The sequence below is a fragment of the Aotus nancymaae genome, unplaced genomic scaffold, assembly GCF_030222135.1.
Source record: "Aotus nancymaae isolate 86718 unplaced genomic scaffold, 86718_ANA_hifiasm-v0.15.2.pri h1tg000033l, whole genome shotgun sequence".
Lineage (NCBI taxonomy): Eukaryota > Metazoa > Chordata > Mammalia > Primates > Aotidae > Aotus > Aotus nancymaae.
The window spans coordinates 13,167,614-13,188,402 of record NW_026988447.1 but is presented as its reverse complement, the minus strand read 5'-3'; the positions used below and the strand labels follow the sequence as shown (position 1 = coordinate 13,188,402).

At 36.5% G+C, this 20,789-nt stretch overlaps 1 protein-coding gene across 1 annotated transcript in view; it reads right to left on the bottom strand.

Moving 5' to 3' along the window:
• Positions 1-20,789, bottom strand: part of DCHS2 (dachsous cadherin-related 2) — a 270,255-nt gene that overhangs the window by 38,663 nt on the left and 210,803 nt on the right. The window contains exon 14 of the mRNA XM_021666706.2: positions 3,200-3,313. Coding sequence (XP_021522381.2) covers positions 3,200-3,313 — 114 coding nt within the window. The remainder of the gene's footprint in view (positions 1-3,199; positions 3,314-20,789) is intronic.

The following is a 20,789-nucleotide window of genomic DNA, read 5'->3' as shown; positions in this document are numbered from 1 at the left end:
ATTAACACTTCACAATGGCCTTCAATACATTCTACTGCTTCATCAAACATGTCAGCAAACCCTTCTCCAACAACTTGTCTTGCTGTGTGAATTATTTTCCTAACTTTTCCATCAATCCCCAGGAAGCCATTAAAATCATTCATGACTTCACTCTAGAAGTTCTTCCAGCAGGCATTTACAGTTTCTGGTTTTAATTCATGCATTGCAGCTTTGATTAATGTTACTGCATCAGCAACAATGAATGATTTCCAGCATTACATTATGTCCAGATTATGGTCTGCCTCAATTAATGGCTGATCAAATGTGATCAAATACCAGGCAGGTGTGTGACCTTGACAAACCAAATGATGCCTGCTCAAGGGGATGAAGCACAGAGCTTTTATTTGGAGGTAAAAATACAATCTATTTTCATAGGATGACCAGGTGCATTGTCTAAAACTAATGGAAGTTTGAATTCTAACCCCTCCTCATTCATGTTATTTTTTTTTTTCACTTCTGGGATGAAGGACTGATAGAATCATTCAATAAACAAGATGTGTGTCACCCATGCTTTCTTATTATGTTACCAGAACACAGGCAGATAATTGTTTTGTTTTAGAGAGCATGTGGGTTCTTTACTTCGTGTGCTACACTTGATTTTATCGTATGTCCTTCAGTGTTGCTGCACAGTACCAGAGTTCATCTGTCCTTCCATGTTTTACACCTTTTTGCTTCCTTTGTGCTTTTATGAATGGAGGTACTATTGGGCATCTTCTTCCTGAAAAGCCTAGTTTTATTGCAATTAAAGATTTGCTTTGGATGGCTTCCTTTCTCCTTACTGACTTCAAGTTTTTCAGAAATGTGGCAGCAACTTTTTTGTTGACAGATGCAGCCTCCCCAGTAGTTTTTGTGTTTTTCAGTCCAAACCTGTTTCCAAATCTGTGTAACCATCTCTTACTTGAAGTAAATGGCTTAGGGTCACTGATTTCAGGGGATTCCTTGCTGAAGTCTCCATTGAGGGCTCAATGCTTTCTGGTGCAACATGTTACTGTCAAATTAAACATGTTTTCTATTCAGGTCTTCCACCCACAAATTTAATGCTTTTCCCCTGCTTAACTAAGTATTTACCATGCACCGTGGCCATGACTTTTGCATTGTGAGGTGCCATAACAAAACTAGCACAAATTTCTTTTTCTTTCTTTACAATTTCACAGGTACAATATTCATTATCTACAGTAGTGTAGATCTTAGCAACCTCAGTATACAATCTTTTCTCTTTTTTTGTTAAATCAAGAAGTTTTACTTTTCACTTCCCCTCCCCCGGAAAAATCAAAAACACTTTTCTGCTTCTTTTTGGCGTATCCAAATTGCCAGAATACTACGCTTGTGCTTTGGGGCCATTATTAAGTTACCTAAGAGTGACATCAACATAAATACTGCAATAGGCGACAGTGAAACTGAGAATTGAGACAGCTACTGAGTAGTAGACAGGGAGCACGTACAGTGTGGAGACCCTGGACAAAAGGAGGATTTACTTCTGGGTGGGTCGGAGTAGGATAATGTGAGATTTCATCACACTACTCAGAATAGTAAGAAATGTAAAACGTATAAATTGTTTATTTCTGGAGCTTCCCATTTATATTTTTGGGCCATGGTTGACCACAGGTAACTGAGCCTGGAGAAAGGGAAACTATGGATAAGGGGGGACTACCATCACGTGTGTGAATTTTTATTTTACTATTGTCCATTAAGTAGTCTTCCACATTTCAACATACCATCTGGCAAATATCACAATAAAATTTTAAAATGCAACGTAAATAAATTACCTAATCAAAAAATAAAGATGTTCCTGTGAATGACCTCTTTGGACTGACCCTAAGAAGATTTTATCTTCATTTTAATGATGGACGGTAGAAGAAATAAGACCAGGTCCAGGCCATGTTAGAGTGCAGCAGCAGAGGATCTGGCTAGCCTGGGAAAATATGCCAGCTCTGCTACTCTTCATTCTTCCTAAGCATTTTGATCTGGGCTTCTTTCTCTGAACCCTCAGACACCTGGACTGCAGGTGGCTGATCAAATGTGATCAAATACCAGGCAGGTGTGTGACCTTGACAAATCAAATGATGCCTGCTCAAGGGGATGAAGCATGGAGCTTTTATTTGGAGGTAAAAATACAATCTATTTTCATAGGATGACCAGGTGTATTGTCTAAAACTAATGGAAGTTTGAATTCTAACCCTTCCTCATTCAAGTTATTTTTTTCACTTCATTTTTTCACTTTTTTTCACTTCACTTTCACTATTTTTTTTAAAAAGAAAATTAAGACTTGATAATGTTCACAAATGACCCTTTTGTGAACAGGCTTCCTAACCCATCCTTTAATGCAACGATGGGATGACGAGATCAAGACTTCTAGCAGGCTACCACAGAAAGGTTGCTGACCAAAGGCTATGTGGACCAAAAGGTCATAACACCACCCTGGATGACAGGACATTTGCCTAAGGAATTACCCACTCTCAATTCTTCCCAGGTGCAAGTAGTATAGATTAAATAAGGCACTTGTATGGCAACATAGACATTATTAGAAACAGTCTTCTCTGAAGTCTGACAACAAAGCAGTAGAGTGTATCTACTACAGAGCTGTTAGCGAAAAAAAAAAGTATGTTTTAAATAAACAATTGGTATTCATTTAAAACAGTAATGGTTGTATTGAAGCTAAATTTGATACATGCTGTATTTGGAAGTAATTTCTTTACTGCTGTATAGAAACCTTACCAGCTGTCCTTTCTTTTGTTGCATTGTTGACATTCAGTGGCAAATTACAAGAATCTGACGAAAATTCCTTACGGCTAGACATGTATGCTTATTTTGAATTCAGACTCAGTGTCAATGATCTCAGTACTATATCTCCAATTATCCCAAATAGATGGGTAAATTGTAAATGGAAACGAATTTATCTTCAAAAGTTTTAAGGGGAGGACAGGCACTGTCTAATTTGGAAATATTAAGAATACACTTCTTAGTGAATATAAATAGATAAATTAATTAAATAAATAAAGAGTTCTTGATTTCCCATAATTTATCATAGACCAGCTTTAAAAATTCTTTCTTGCTTGCTTTTTAATCTGTTTAGCTCTAACAATTTCTCCTTTGCAAGTTTTGCAGAAATAACACTAAATGGAACAGAAAATAAAGCTATTACAGGGTAGAGAAGGATTACCTGAGTTAGAGCACAGGGAAAGAACTCCATCTTCATTTCCACTAAAAATTGAATATTTCATGCTGTCCTGTATTGAGTCAGGGGCAAAAGCTTTTACAGTCACAATAGAAGTACCTGCAAAAAGTAGGTTAAAGAAGAACTCCATTAGGATAAAAAACGCCATGGAAACACAAGAAAAGATACTGATTATTTATTATTTTCCTACTATATTTTCACTTGTTCACTTATTCAACAATTACTTATTGTCTTCAATGAGCCAGATCCCATGCTAGGTGCTGGGGCTACGCTAGCAAACAAGACAGAAAACCTCTCTGTCCTCATGTTGGTTATTAACTGGTGTAAGGAGACAGCCAATAAGCCATTAAAACATACACAATCATGGAAAAGCTTCCATTGTGCCAGGCCCCTAGAAAGAGAGAAATAAGGTTACTTGATAGAAGGTATTCCTTTTTCAGGGAAAGCATCAGACTTTAGAGTGGTCTGGGCACAGTGAAGGCTGAGAAGCCATAGAAAGAGCTGGAAGAAGAAGATTCTGGGAAAAAGAGCCACCACCACAAAGGCTGTGGGCTAGGAAAGGGCTTGGTTGGGTAAAGCACAGTGAGTAGGGGAAGAGGCAGAAGGTGGAGGTGGCAGGGTAAGCAAGAGTCAGATTTTATTGTAAGTGCAAAGGGAAGTCATGGGAACATTTTAAGGAGTAGAGTAAAATATGATTTACTTTTTAAAAATATCACACTAACTGCTGTGAGAACAGAGAAAAGAGGGGTAAGAATGGAGCAGAGAGATCAATTAAGATAATAGTCCAATAGTCCAAGCAGAAGACAAGGACTTAGGACTGTGGGAGGAGAGATGGAAAGACATGGACAAATTAAAGACATTTGACACATTGCCCCAAACATTGGAGGTGGGAGTGGGAAAGGAGGCTATAGGAGCATAAAGAAAAGAAATATTCTCTCACGTAGCTTCTGATCTAATTGTAGGTAAAAGCAACCCAATGAGAGAGTAACCAATGACTTAACTGTAAGACATGCATTCATTCAAGAATTGTTCAGAGAGAATTGAAACAGTCAAGAGTTGACTTAGAAACAGAAATTCAATTAGGTATAGGATTTGGAAAGACAAAAGTAAGTCATTTTAAGTTATGAAAACAGATGCCAACATGAAAGAAGAATTAGCAAGGATAGAGGCAAGAAGACAATCCTCGTAATTAGATCTGGAACCAAATAAGGCAGGAGTGGGGAATAAATTTAAATAGAAAGTATAAATATAATATGAAGAAGGGTTAAGAGAGGTAGGCAAGAGAATGGGAGAGCTTGAGAGCCAGGGAGAAAGTGTAGCTTTATGCCAAGAATCAGCAAGTTTTTCTGTCAAGGGCCGGATAATAACTATTTTAGGTTTTACAGGTCACACAATCCTGTTGCAAATACTCAAATCTGCTATTGTAGCGTGAAAGTAGTCACAGACGATGCATAACCAAGGGAGTGTGGCTGTGTTCCAATAAAACTTTATTTATAAAAATAAGTGGATGAGCAGATCTTCACTTTATGTGAGGGGAAGCAATGAAGAAATGCAAAATTCTTGAGGGGATTGATACAAGAGAAGATGCTCAGTGCCTTTAAGGCAAACTGGGTAGGGCAGCTGTCTGTATGGGAAGCTCTGGGGAAAAAAGTCATTTACAGCAGCTGGAAGGGTCCCAAGGATTCAGTTGGTCCCCAACTTAGTACTTCAATGTCCTTGTAATATTTTATGTCCTTTGCTGCTCATCCTATCCCAGTTGTCCATGTGTCTCCCTCCTAGGATTGCCTGTCTTATTTGTAAAAGTATTTTTCACTTAATTTCATTTATATGAAATTTACATACAATAATATGTACATATTTTAAATAAACACTTCTGTGAATCTTGAAAACTATATACACATGTGTAATCAGTATCATGATCATAGAATATTTTCAACACCTCAGGATGTTCTCTTCTGTCCTTTCACAGTTTTCTCTTACTTTTGGCCCCAAGAAATCACTGATCTGCTTTCTACAACTCTAGATTAGTTCTGCCTCTTAAATTTCATATGCTGGTGAATTACACAATACCCAATTTCTTTTGCTCAGCATAATTTTTTGAGAATCAAGCGTCTTATTTTGTGTATAAAAATTCATACAATTGTTATTGCAGAGTAGTATTCTATTAAATGAACAAACCACAATTTCTTTTTCATTACCTATGGATAGGCATTTGAATTGTTTCCAGTTTTTTGGCTATTATGAAAAGAACTGCTATGAACATTCACAGGCAAGTGTGTGTGTGGACCCATGTTTTCAGTGCTCAAGGGTAAATATCTATGACAAGTATACATTTAAATTTATAAGAAACTGCAGAATGATTTTTCCAAAGTGATCGTATCATTTTACATTTCTTCTAACAACATGTGAGACTTGCAGTTGCTCTATGATATGGTTTGGCTCTGTGTCCCCACCCAAATCTCATCTCAAATTGTAATCCTCATAACTGTCACGTGTCGAGGGAGAAACCAGGGGGGAAGTGATGGGCCTGGGGGCAGTTTCACCCATGCGGTTCTTGTGATAGTGAGTTCTCATGAGATCTGATGGTTTTATAAGGCAGTTTTCCTGCTCTTGCTGCTCTCTCTTATCTATTGCCATGTAAGGCATGCCTCTTCCCTTTCTGTCATGATTATGTTTCCTGAGGCCTCCCCTGCCATGAAGAACTGTGAGTCAATTAAACCTCTTTCCTTGTAAGTTACCCAGTCATGGGTAAGTATCTTTATAGCAGTATGAGAACAGATTAATACATCCACATTGACTGGTATTATCAATCTTTTAAATTGTAGCCATCTTAGTGGATATGTAGTAGTATCATACCAGAGTTTTAATTTTAATTTATCTGATGTCTGATGATATTGAGCATCCTTTCACGTGCTTATTGGCCACTTCCACCCCTCTTTTTAATTCATCTTTGTTCCTTGGCCTCCTGTTTCCTATTCACCTTACATTTCTGAGAAACTTCCTCATAGTTCCACTTTTACACTGTTGGTGGGAATGCAAGCAAGTACAACCACTACGGAAAACAGTGTGCAGATTCCATAAAGAACTAAAAGTAGATCTACCATTTGATCTAGCAATCCCTCTTCTGGGTATCTACCCAGAGGAAAAGAAATCATTATACAAAAAAGATACCTGCATATGCATGCTTAGAGTAGCACAATTCACAATTGCAAAAATATGGAACCAGCCCAAATGCCCATCAATCAACAAGTGGATTAAGAAAATGTGGTGTATACACACACACACACACACACACACACACACAGAGACACACACACGTCATGGAATACTACTCAGCCATAAAGAGGAATGAAATAATGGCATTCATAGCAACCTGGATGGAACTGGAGACTATTATTTTAAGTGAAGTAAGTCAGGAATGGAAAACAATTGTATGTTCTCATTAATAAGTGGGACCTAAACTATAAGGACGCAAAGGCATAAGAATGATGCAATGAACTTTGGGGATTTGGAGGAAAGTGAGGAATAAAAGACTATACAATAGGTACTATATACACTGCTTGGGTGATGGGTGCACCAAAATCTCAGAACCACCACTAAATAACTGATTCATGTAACCAAACCTCTTATGTTCCCCAAAAATCTGTTAAGATAAAAACTTAAATTAAAAACAAAAAACCAAATATGTATATATAGAAAAAATGTTACATAAATATAATATATATATATTCTAAAAAATAAAAGAAAGAAACTTCCTCATAATTCCTTACTGGCCTTAGTCCTCTGATTTTAGGCCTATAACTATTTTAAACTACCAATCTTGCAATGACTCTGCTTCTTCACTTACTGTCATTCTGCCCCATAGGATGACACTTATTGGTCAAAGTATGCATGCTGTCCTGACTGGGGAGAGATGGATAGGAGGTAAGGCTATAGAAGTCTACCCTGCTTCTGGGTACACTGTAACAGAGGCCATGTATAAGACAGTGGTAATAAGTCGCAACAGAAAAGTAAGAGGAAACATTTAAAAGGAACAGGAGCTGACATGGTGTCAGAGAGGAGTACAGAGCAGGACTCATCATCCCATATGCCTTTGGGTAAAAGCAAGAATCATGAACAAATGAAGAGGTCAAATGGTAGAGGAGGCCAGAAAGTATCTCAGACACTCACCGTCAGCCTATTGCTGCCAGCAGGGAAAGGAGGCTTCAGGATGCTGAAGATTCTGTGCTTTTCAAGAGAAGCTCAAGATTTTCTATTTATTTTTATTTGAAATCTCTCAATTTCTAAGTGTTGGAAAATAATTTAATTTATAGGGGAAAACCCACTATATTTGGTTGAACAAAACACAGCTGTGGTCTGCCTCCAATTCTGAGTTTTCTTGTTTACCTTCTCTGAAAGGGAAGACAAATCTCTTTTGTTACCAGCTGTTTTGGCACTTAGATTGTGCTACTAATTTGTCATCTAAGGACTTGTACTGAACAGAGCTGAAGACTGATCTCATCTCTCTGCTTAAATTGGACTAAGTTCCATGACAGCAGAGGAGATTTTCTATATATTTGTATTGTATACATTTTATAACTATGTTAGTTTAGCTTTGAAAATTTCATATACTTGTGAATCTTACAGTATCTGGCATCTTTTACTCTGTATCATTTTTCAAGAATAAAACATGTAGTTTTGTGTATCGAGTTTATTTCTTTGTATGTAGTAGATGCTTGATGAATATGAGAAAAAAGGAGGTTAAAAAGGGAGACAGAGGAGAAAGGACACTGACATTTTCAAGCATAAGAGATTAGAAAAATCCTGGTCTCTGCCTACAGGATCACTGTAAGCCAACAGCAATTATTTTTTAACTAAAAAAAATTTTTTTCAAATAACTCACTGCTATAATACCACATCTGATAGTGAGATTTGCGGTAGTTATAAACAAACAAACAAACAAAGCAACAACAAAAAACCGCCTACTCAAGATCTTTGCTGAGCCATCTCATTGAACCCTCATACACAGGCTGCAAGGATCACAGCTCGAAACCCATCTTGCTAGAGGTAATAACAAAAGTGACACCTAAACCAAGGCAAATTGGTAATTTTTCTGGGTATGTAACAGGATTTCACTGAAAAGAGCAGAAAAAAGAAAAGCCTCTGGAACAAATAGTAGTTTTCCCCAGAAGCCTTTTAATGCTTAACTCTCAAAAATGCAATGATCACTCTAAATATTAAAGGAAATAAGTATGTGATATTATCTGTAAAACTGGAACTTTAGTGAAAACTCAATTATAAAAAAAGGCACAAAACAAAATTTGTTATGGAAAAAGAGCAAGAAAACTCAATATATATTGAATATATTACTCTCTTTATAAACATTATGTTTAACATAAACTGTAACAAAGTTTAAAAATCATTTATCAGGATTTCCAAATGGTTGTACTTTTCAAGACTGTTAGGAAGTCATTTAGTGACAAAGTAATAGATTTTAATCAATCATGGTGGAATCAAGCCACTACACATGTTGATAACTCTTTCAAATTGCATTATAATCTGATGCTTATTTTATTGCATTTTGGGAGACATGTTGTTAATATAAATATGTCTTACATTTTTGGTAGGAATATGGCTTTACAGTAGTACAATATGTTTTATCCCCACTTCTCAAAGTTCTGTGCTTCTGGGTACAATTTATTTCCTAAACACAGGAAATTTTATTTCAACCAGCTTGTCATATAAGTCTTAAAAGTGGCAGTAAGAAAAGAAACAGCTATGCCAACAAGGGAAACAATCTTGCTGACGGTTTTTTTTTCATGGGTTAGAATGCTTATTACATGCCCAATTACAAAAGAAAACATAGTGACTTCTTGCATAGAAAAGAATAAAGATGAGTAAAGAAAATTTACACATGGCCTCTCTCATAAAAAGAACAATCCTATTTTTATGGCAAATCAAATTTTCATAACATCAAATGGAATTGTAGCACAAAAGAATTTCATTCAATGAAAATACTTCAAACTAGACACTAAAGTCAGCAAGGAGCTGCAAACGTTTGTATATGTTCTTCCTCTGACAAAGTCCAAATTCGAGATTCTTTTGGAAAAAGAAAAAGGAAATAACTAACTAGAGGGACTTGAATCCTTCTACGTATCTGCTTACTGTGAAAATTTTAAATAAAAGTCTATCTCTGGGCATATAGATAAAACTTACTATTCATTTCACATCATCAAGGTAAAAAGGGTAAGCTCTGAAAACCAACACGGTACCTTCAATTCAAATTAGTTAAGTGAAACATATAGAATAATTTACCTTTTACATTTTTAAGCTTTTATAAATTTTACTTCGTCTAACGCTGTATTTAAAAAATGTAAAACATTTAATGTTCTTGTTTTTTTCTTTACAAAAATAGAGTTAAAAAAACTCTGACCACCCACAGCAGCAATTTAAAAGCATAATTAGGTAACTATTAATACTATATGACTGTGAAAATCAATAATTATGAAAATATTTAGGTAAAATAATTATGAAAACATCGTATTCATAGCAGTGCATGAGTAAATAATTCTAGAGTTTCGTGTTTGTTATTCCTAAGCAATGCAAACATTTTCTTATTGATGACTGACTTGAGAGAAACAGATTTTCAAACATTTGGATGATTGTGAAGGATCTGTTATCACTTAAGTATCCAACCATTGAAACTAAACATACTGCAACTACTTAAGAAAAAGCTGGAGTGACATTAGGGAGAGATGGCAGAACGGGAAACCCCAGACCTTGCCGCACACAAAGGCACTGACTTAACAGCAACATATGTTCCAAAAGGCCTTCAAGAGAACTGCAAAACCAGTTAAGAAGTCATAGGACACCAGGTAAGCTCAAAACCAAGAACAGTCACATGGTAGGCATTTCATTTAATACCCAATGGACCTTCCCCCAAGCCAGCAACAGTGCAATTGGGAATAAACGCACAACTTGCAGCTCCTCCAATGGGATGTAAAAAGAAGGGTAGAATATACATTCAACCTTACAGCTTTGGGGGAACTGCCTGTGCAGATAGTTTCTGTGTTAATTTGGCTCAGAATACTGATGGGGAGCCCGCATATTTTGGATGCTTGAGGGCTGCTGAGAACAAAAAAAACTCAGTGGCTTATGCAGTGCCAGAGAATGTGAAGTACTGCACATAGACACTAGAGGGAGCAAGAGATTAAAAGACCCTCAAAAAGAAACGCAAACTTCTCAACTGAGTAGTTACATATACAAGTCCAGTAAAGATTCATCCCCAGAAAAGGTTCAGGAGGCCCCCAGAATCTGTAGCCAGGATGATTGGTGAAGATCTTCCTCTGCATAAATCCAGTCTGTGAAGACTAAAGAGGTGGTGATTTTTTTCAAATGCACAAATCACACCAAAAAGAAAAAAGAAAAGAAAGAAAGAAAATACGGAATATGAAGAAATGCAACATGGTTGAATCAATGGAATAAAATAAATCTCCAGGTGCTGACCTGAAGAAACAGATCTATAAATTACTTAACAAAGAATTCAGGGCTGGGTACTGTTGTTCACGCCTATAATCTCACCACTTTAGGATGCCGAGATAGGCAGATCACCTGAGGTCAGGAGCTCAAGACCAGCTTAGCCAACATCATGAAATCCCGTCTCTACCAAAAATACAAAAATTAGCTGGGTGTGGTAGCAGGTGCCTGTAATCCCAGCTACTCAGGAGAGTAGGCTGAGGCAGGAGAATCGCTTGATCCTAGGAGGTGGAGGCTGCAGTGAGCTGAGACTGCACCACTGTGCTCCAGCCTGGGTGACAGAGCAAGACTTGGTCACACACACAAACACAAAAAGAATTCAAAATAATCATTATAAAGAAACTCAATGCACTACAAGAGAACACAATCAAATGAAATCAGAAAAACTGCATGAACTAAGTGAGAATATCAATAAAGAGATAGAAACTAATCTAAAAAACCCCAGAAATTATGGTGCTGAAGAATAAAATAACTGAATTGAAAAATTCACCAGAGGGACTTAACAGAAGACTTAATCAAACAGAAGAATCAGTGGACTTGAAGACATATCATTTGGAATTATCAAGTTAGAGGAACAAAAACAAAAAAAGAATGAAGAAAAGTAAAGAAAGTCTAAAGAACTCATGGGCCATCATCAAGTGAACCAATTTATCCATTATGAAAGCTTCTGAAGGAGAAGAGAAAAACAAAGGATAATGGGTAAAGGGCTTATTTTAAAAAACAATGGCCAAAAAGTCCCCAAATCTGAGGAATAAAATAGACAACAATTTTCATGATACTCAAAGGAGTATACATAGGATAAATCCAAAGAGCTCTACATGAAAACAGATTAAAATCCAACTGTAAATGTCAAAGAGAAAAATCTTAAAAAAAAAAAATAAAGGAGAAAAAGTGACTCATCCAGAACAAGGGAGCTCCCATAAAATTAAGTGGATTTCTCACCAGAGACAGTAGATATGAGAAGGGAGTAGGATGATGTACTCAAAGGGCTGAAAGAAAGAAAATTGCCAACCAAGAATACTGTATCTTCCAAAACTGTCCTTCATAAATGAAGGAGAGGTGACTTTCCTAGATGAACCAAAGTTGAGGGATTTCAACTCTACTAAACCTGCCTTACAAAATATGAGAAAGTAAGTCTTTCAAGTTGAAACAAAATGACACTAGACAGCAAATGAAAACGGAAAAAAATATAAACAGCTCTTGTAAAGGTAAATATAATATGGTAATAGTGATGAAAAATCACTTTTATTCTGCTATAGAATTTAAAAGATAAAATAATAAAAATAACTGTAACTACTAACAATGTTAATGGATATGAAATGTAAAAAGATATAATCTGTAACATTGATAATATAGAATGTGTTGGGGGGATGTAAAGGAGCACAGTTTTTTGTATGTAATTGAACTTGAGCTGTTATAAGTATAAAATAAATTGTTATTAATATATTTTATATAATCTCCATAGTAACCACAAAGAAAATATGCATAGAAGAAACACAAAAGGAAATAAGAAAAAAATTAAGATATGGTGCCACAAGAAAATTAACAAAACACAAAAGAAGGTAGCAAGAGAAGAAAACAAACAAATGAAAAATAAGATCCAGCTATATGCTGTCTATTAGAGACTCACTTTACATAGAAGAATGCATGAATAGGCTGAAAGTGAAAAGATAAAAATATTCCATACAAATGCTATCCAAAAGAGTGCAGGAGTGACCACACTTTTTATCAGGAATAATTGGCTTTCAGTTAAAAAGTATCACAAGGTGTAAATAAGGACATTATATAATAATAAAAAGTTCATTCAACCACAATGTAATGAAACTCAAAATTATTAGCAAAAGGAAAACTAAAAAATTTTCAAGTGTATGGAACTTAAACAACACATTCTTGAACTACTGATATATCAAAAAGAAATCAAAAGAAAATTTAGAAAATATATTGAGATAAAAACAGAAACAAAACATACCAAAAATTATGGGATGCAATGATAGCAATACTACAAAGAAAGTTAATAGTGACAAACACTTACATTTAAAAAGAAAAAAGATCTCAAATTAACAACCTAACATTACAACACAAGGAACCAGAGAAAGAAGAACAAACATAACCCAAAGTTAGTAGAAGGAAAGAAATAAAATATTAAAGCAAAAATAAATAAAATGATAGAAAAATAATTTAAAAATCAATGAAATTAAGTTAATTTTTTGAAAAGGTTAACAAAATTGGCAAAGCCTTTGATAGACTTATGAGACAGAGAAAGAAAAAGAGAGAAAATGAATCTGAAATGAAAGAGGAGACATTACAACCAATGCCACAAAAATCCAAAGGGATCATAAAAGACTAATTTGAACAATTATACAGCAATAAATTAGATAACCTAGATGAAACGAATAAATTTCTGGAAATATATAACCTACCAAGATTGAATCATGAATAAATAGAAAATCTCAAGAAACCTATAAGTAGTAAGGTGATTGAGTTAATAATCAAAACCTCCCAACAAAGCAAAGCCCAGGACCAGAGAGCATCACTGGAGAATTCTAACAAACATTTAAAGAATTAATGTCAATTATTCTCAAACTCTTCCAAGAAATTGAAGAGGAGAGAATACTTTGAAACTCATATTTAAGAGGCCAGGACTACTCTCGTTCCAAAGTCAGACAAATATATTAAAAGGAAAGAAAGTTTTGTTTAGACTAATCTCCCTGATAAATATACATGCAAAATTTATCAGCAAAATACTAGCAAACAGAATTCAGCAGCACATTAAAAGGATTATACACCATGACCAAATGAGGTTTGTCCCTGGGATACAAGAATTGTTCAACATACAAAAAACAAATTAATGTGATACACCACATTAACAGAACAAAAAATAAAAATGACATGATCATCTCAGTAGATGCAGAAAAAGCATATAACAAAATTCAACATGGTTTATGGTAAAAACTCAAAACATTAGTGCTTAGACTAAAAGTAAAAAAAAAAAAAAAAAAACAAAGAAAAAGAAAAAAACTCAAAACAAGCTGGGAATAAAAGGAAATTATTTCAACATAATAAAGGCCATATATAAAAACCCCACAGCTAACACAACACTCAACAGTGAAAAACCAAAAGCATTTATGCTAAGATTAGAAACAAGACAAGAAGGTTGTTTTTTTTTTGAGATGGAGTCTCGCTCTGTTACCCAGGCTGGAGTGCAACGGCAAGATCTTGGCTCACTGCAACCTCTGCCTTCCAGGTTCAAGCAATTCTCCTGCCTCAGCCTCCTGTGTAGATGGGATTATAGGCACCTGCCATCATGCCTGACTAACGTATTTTTGTAGAGACAAGGTTTTACCACGTTGGCCAGGCTGGTCTTGAACTCCTGACCTCAGGTGATCCACCTGCCTCAGCCTCCCAAAGTGCTGGGATTACAGGTGTGAGCCACCATGTCCAGCCAGAATGTCCACTATTACCACTCCTATTTAACACAGTAATACAAGTCCTAGCCTGAGTAATTAGATAAGAGAAAGGGGGGGAAAAAAAGCATGCAAACTAAAAAGAAAAAAAAAGCAAAATTATCTGTAAAGAATAATCCTATATGTGGAAAACCCTAAAGATGCCACAAGAGAAACTAATAAATTCAGCAAAGTTGCAGGATACAAACACAATATACAAATATTAGTTGTGTTTCTATCCAGTAACAACAAGCAATCTGAAAAGAAAATTGGAAAAACAATACCATTTACAACAGGATCAAACAGAATAAAATACTTAAGAATAAACTTAAGGAGGTAAAATATTTGTACATTGAAAATTACAAAACATTACTGAAGGAAATCAAAGAAGTCACAAGTAATTGTAAAAACATCCCATGTTTATGAAGTGGAAGGAAATACTGTTAAAGTGTCTATACTACCAAAAGCAATCTACAGATTCAATTCAATCCCTACCAAATTTCCAATGTCATTTTTGGTAGAATTCATACAAGCTACCCTAAAATAAATATAGAATGTCAAAGGACCCTGAATAGCCAAAAATAATCTCGAGAAAGTTAAACAAGGCTAGAGGCCTCATACTTCCTGACTTCAAAACATTTTGCAAAGCTACACCAATCAAAATGTATGATACTGGAGTAAAGACAGGCATTTAGACTAACAGAACAGAATATAAGGCCTAGAAATAAACCCACATGAATATGATGAAATGGACTTCAATAAGGGTGCCAAGGCTACACAATAGGGTATGAATAGTATCTTTAACAAATGATGCTTGGAAAACTGAATTATCCATATGCAAAATACTAAAGTTGGACTCTTTTCTTATACCATATACAAAGATAAACTCAGAATGGATTAGAGATGTCACTGTAAGAACTGAAACTCAAAAGTTAATATAATATAGGAGGAGAGTTTCAGGACATTGAATTTAGCAATGATTCTTTGGATATGAGACCAAAAGCACAGGCAACAAAAGCAAAAAATAGACAAGTAGGAGTATATCAAACTTAAAGCTTTTTCACAGCACAGGAAACAAACAACAGATTAAATAGAAAATATCTGCAAGCCACATATCTGATGAGAGGTTAATATCCATAGTATATAAATGACTCTTGCAACTAAACAAGAGAAAAAAAAGTCTGATTAAAAATGAACAAAGGACTTGAACAAACATTTCTCCAAAGGTGATATCCAAATGGTCAATATCATTAAATATAAGCAAAGTGAAAATCGAAACCACAAGATACTACCTTATACCCATTAGAATGGCGACTATATTAAAAAATTTTTTAAAAAACAGAAAATGACAGATGTTGACAAGGATGTTGAGAAATCGGAACCTTTGTGCACTGTTGCTGGGAATGTAAAATGGGGCAGGCCACTATGGAACATGGTACAGAGGTTCCTCAAAAATTAAAAATAGAATTACTTTATGATCCAGCAATTCCACTTCAGGATATGTATCCCCAAGAATTGAAAACAGGATCTCAAAGGGATATCAGCACACTCATGTTCATTGCAGCATTTTTAAAAATAACAAATGAGAGGTAGAAGCAACCTAAATGCCCCTCACTGAATGAATGGATAATCAAAATGTGGTATATACATACAACGAAATATTATTCAGCCTTTAGAAAGAAGAAAATGAAATTCTGTTATATGCCACAAAACGGATAAAGCTTAAGGACATTATGTGAAATAAGCCAGTTACAAAAACAAATACTGTATGATTCCACTTATGTAAGTATTTAAAGTAGTCAGACTCTTAGAAACAGGAAGTAGAATGGCATTTGTTAAGGGTTGGTAGAGGGGGCAGAAGAAAATTGCTCAAACGGCGCAGTTTGAATTTTACAAAATGAAAAATGTCTAGAGATCTGTCGTGTGACAACGCACACACAGTTAACACTGTCGTACACTTAGAAATAATCAAGATGGGAAATTTTATGTTATGTATTTTGTTAACACAATAAAAAAAAGAAATGTGTTGATTTTTTTCTACCACTTTCCTATCATTAAAAATGGCTGAAATGTTACTAAGGCTTTTAAAAAAATCACTCCTGATGTGAGACAAAGCATGGAAAATGTAAGCTCAAAAGAAATAATATTCCAAAATTTGTGGATAGATGAAAATCATGCTTTAAAATGAAAATGGTACACATTTCTAAATTTATTTGCTTTTGCGAACACCTAAAGAAATAATAGAGAAGCCAGAAAACTGCTTATTTATTTTTTATAAGTTTTAGCAAAAAAAAAGATATGCAGAAAAATCAACATAAAGTTAATGCATGCAATGAGAAGTAAACATAATTGATTAAGTCTGAAATATGCTTTTAATAGGATTACAGATTTTAATGGGCAACTTTCAAAGAAGTGATTGTAAATTGTTGCATTTAATTATTTAAAAATGCACACATAGCAACTTAGAGAAAGGCAGGTACTAAAATGATCTCTAGATTTTCCAATTACATTTCTAATTTTGTAATTTACAGAAGACTATATTTAAAACATGAGTTGGAGAATTTTCATTGCTGCTTCAGTGTTGGATCAGATTCAACATCTTGCTTGTGGACCTGGGGCTGCCAATTTTCCCTCACTTCCCAACCATTTCCTGTCTGGGCTGTCATCCCAAAGTTGACACTCAGATTTTAGATTCCCTGAATTCTCAAGAGCCATCCTCATTATCTTTTCCAGCTCCCAGAACTCCAGACCAAGCTAGAATCCAGAGCCTGCATGTGTTCAGAAAGAAAAGTTGTACAATTTTTCTATGTGAATAATTCTCAATTTTGGTTTTGAGATGCCCAGAACACTTCCAATTATCTCAAAAAAACAACGTAAATGTATCTACCAAAATTTACAGTTACACTTCAGTTAAAGAAATGCCTTTTAAGATGTTTTTAGTTGCCAAATAATAAAACCACAATATTTTGCAGTGGCTTTTCACGAAAACAACATTTTTATCCTCAAAATAATCTGAAATCAGGCTTCAGACATCCACAAACAATAGATGCCAATTAGAAACAAAAACAAAATCTTGTTATTTCTACTAAACGTTTTATTCTATTTTTGACTTAAATATTAATGAAGAGGTTGAACAAGATGACAAAATAGAAGTCTCCACAGATTGTCCTCTCAACAGGAACACAAAACAATTATCTACACAAAAAAAGGAACTTCATAAGAACCAAAAATCAGGTGAGCAATCACAGAACCTGGTGTTTACCTCGTATCACCAAAAAGGCACTGAAGAGGATAGAGACAGTCTTGAATTGCATACACCACTCCCCCCCACCCCTTCTCCATCCCCAGGCAGTGGCCATGGGTTGAAGAGAGAGAAACTGTGCACTTGGGAGAGGGAGAGCATAGTGATTGTGGGACTTTGCACTGGAACTCAGTGCTGTCCTGTCACAGCAGAAAGCAACACTGGCCAGAACTCAGCCAGCACCCATGGAGGGAACATTTAGTCCAGCCCTAGTGATAGGGGAATCTCCCATCTCAGCAGATGGAACCTGAAATCCAGCAAACCTTGCCACTGCAGGCTAAAGAGCTCTGGGGTCCTAAATAAACTTGAAAGGTTGTCTAGGCCACAAGGACTATAATTCCTGGATAAGGAATTGTGCTGGGCTTGAAGCCAGTGGACTTAGGGGAGCACATGACCTATTGAGACACCAACTAGGGTGGCCAAGGGAGCATTTTCACCACCAGTCCCCAATCCCAGGCAGTGCAGCTTATAGCTCCAGGACAGACTCTTTCCTTCCACTTGAGCAGAGGAGAGGGAAGGATAAAGAAAACTTTGTCTTGCAACTTGGACACCAGCTCAGCCACAGTATGATGGGGCATTAGGCAGAGTGCTGAGGCCCTGATTCCAAGCCCTAGCTCCCAGACAACATTTCTAGACACACCCTGGGCCAGAAAGAAACCTGCCTTCTTGAAGGGAAAGACCTAGTCCTGACAAGATTCACCATCTGCTGATGAAAGAGCCCTTGGGCCCTGAAGTACTCCTTGGTAGCCAGGAGTACTCACCATGAACCTTGGGTGAGACTCAGAGATGTGCTGGCTTCATGTGAGACCCAGCACATGGGTCACATGTGTGGTGTGACATATTCCCAGATGTAGTGGCTATGAGGAGAGACCCCTTCTGCTAGAGAAAAAGAGAGGGAAGAGGAAAATGGACTTTGTCTTGCAGTTTAGTACCAGCTCAGCCACAGTGGGACTGAGCACCAAGTGGGTTCTTGGGATCACTGATTCCAGGCCTTGGTTCTTGGACAGCATTTCTTGAACTGCTCCAAGGCAGAGGGGAGCCTACTGCCCTGAAGGGAGAATCCCAGGCCTGGCAATATTCACCACAAGCAGACTCAACATTCCTTTGGCCTTGAGTGAACATTGGCAGTAGTCAAACAGTATTCATCATGGGCCTGGAGTGGTGGTGGCCATATGAGAGGAACTATTCTGCTTATACAAAGGAGAAGGAAGAAAAGGATGGATTTTTGTCTTGTGGTTTGGGTGCCAGCTCAGCTGTGGTAGAATAGAGCACCAGGTAGATGCTGTCAGGAGTCCTGATTTTCTGACAATATCTCTGTACACCCGCTTGAGGGGAACTCACTGCCCTAAAGAAAAGGGCACAAGCTTAGCTGGCTTCAGCACCCACTGTAGGGCCCTACGGCCTTGAGCAAACATCGGTGGTAGTAAGGAAATGGTTACTACAGGCTTTTGAGTAGACCCAGTGCTGTGCTGGCTTCAGGTCTGACCCAGAGCAGTCCAAGTGATGGTGGCCACAGAGGTTCTTGTATCACACCTTCCACAGCTTCGGACAGCTCAGCCTAGAGTAAAAGAATTTGTTTGGGAGGAAGTCAGGGAAGAGAATAAGAGTCTCTGCCTGGTAATCAAGATAATAATTCTGGCTTGTATCCAGGACCACCAAGGTGGTGCCTCTCCATTAGGAAACCCCTAATGCAGATATGACTGCAGTGACCAAAAACTTAGATCGTAACACCAATGTCACTTTGAATACCTGGAAAGCTTTCCCAAGAAGAAGAGGTACAAACAACCTAGACGGTAAATACTACAATAAATGTCTACTCTTCAATGCCCAGACACTGATGAACATCTACAAGCATCAGTACCATCCAGGAAAACATGACCTCACCAAATGAACTAAATAAGGCACCAGGGACTAATCCTGGAGAAACTGAGATATGTAACCTTTCAGACAGAGAATTCAAAATAGCTATTTTGAGAAAACTCAAAGAATTTCAAGATAATACAGAATGGGAGTTCTGAATCCTATCAGATAAATTTTACAGAGATTTAAATAATTGAAAAAAATCAAGCAGAAATTCTGAAGTTGAAAAATGCAATTAACGTACTGAAGAATGCATTACAGTCTCAGCAACAGAACAGATCAAGCAGAAGAAAGAATTAGTGAGCTTGAAAGCAGGCGATTTGACAGAGGAAACAAAAGAAAAAAGGATAAAAAAGAATAAAGTACATCTACAAGATTTAGAAAATAGCCTCAAAAGGGCAACTCTAAGAGTTATTGGCCTTGAAGGGAAAGTAGAGAAAGAGGTAAGAGTAGAAAGTTTATTCAAGGAGATGATAACAGAGAACTCCCCAAACCTAGAGAAAGATACCAATATAAGTACAAGAAAATTATAGAACACCAAGCAGTTTTAACCCCAAGAAGACAACCTTATGATATTTAATAAATTCCCAAAGATCAAGGATAAAGAAAGGATCCTAAAAGCAGCACAAGAAAGCAAACAACATGCAATGGAGCTCCAATACATCTGGAAGCAGAGTTTTCAGTGGAAACCTTACAGGAAAAGAGAGAATGGCATGACATATTTAACGTTCTAAAGAAATAAACTTTTGTCCTAGAATACTCAGTGAAAATATCATTCAAATATGAAGGATAAATAAAAACTTTCCCAGACAAACAAAAGCTGAGGGATTTCATCAACACCAGACCTGTCCTACAGGAAATCCTACATGGAGTATTTTAATCAGAAAGAAAGGGGCATTAATGAGCAACAGGAAATCATCTGAAGGTACAAAGCTCACTGGTAATAGTACACAGAAAACCACAGACTATTATAACTGTAACTGTGGTGTGTAAACTATTCTTGTCCTAAGTAGAAAGACTAAATAATGAACCAACCAAAAGTAGTAACTACAACAACTTTTCAGGACATGGTCAAAACACAGTACCATAAGATATAAATAGAAACAACAAAAAGTTGGAAAGTGAGGGAACAGTGTAGTCTTTTTAAAATTTTTGATAAAGAGTCTTGCTCTGTCACCCAGATTGGAGTGCAGTGTTGTGATCTCGGCTCACTGCAAACTCCGCCTCCCAGGTTCAAGTGATTCTTGTGCCTCTGCTTCCTAAGTAGCTGAGATTACAGGTATGTGCACCATGCCTGGCTAATTTTTGTATCTTTTAAAGTAGAGACAGGGTTTCCTCATGTTGGCCTGACTGGTCTTGAACTGCTAGCCTCAAGTGATCCACCTGCCTCAGTCTCCTGAAGTCCTGGAATTACAGGTGTGAGCCACAGCACCCTGCCTAAAGTTTAGTCTTTATT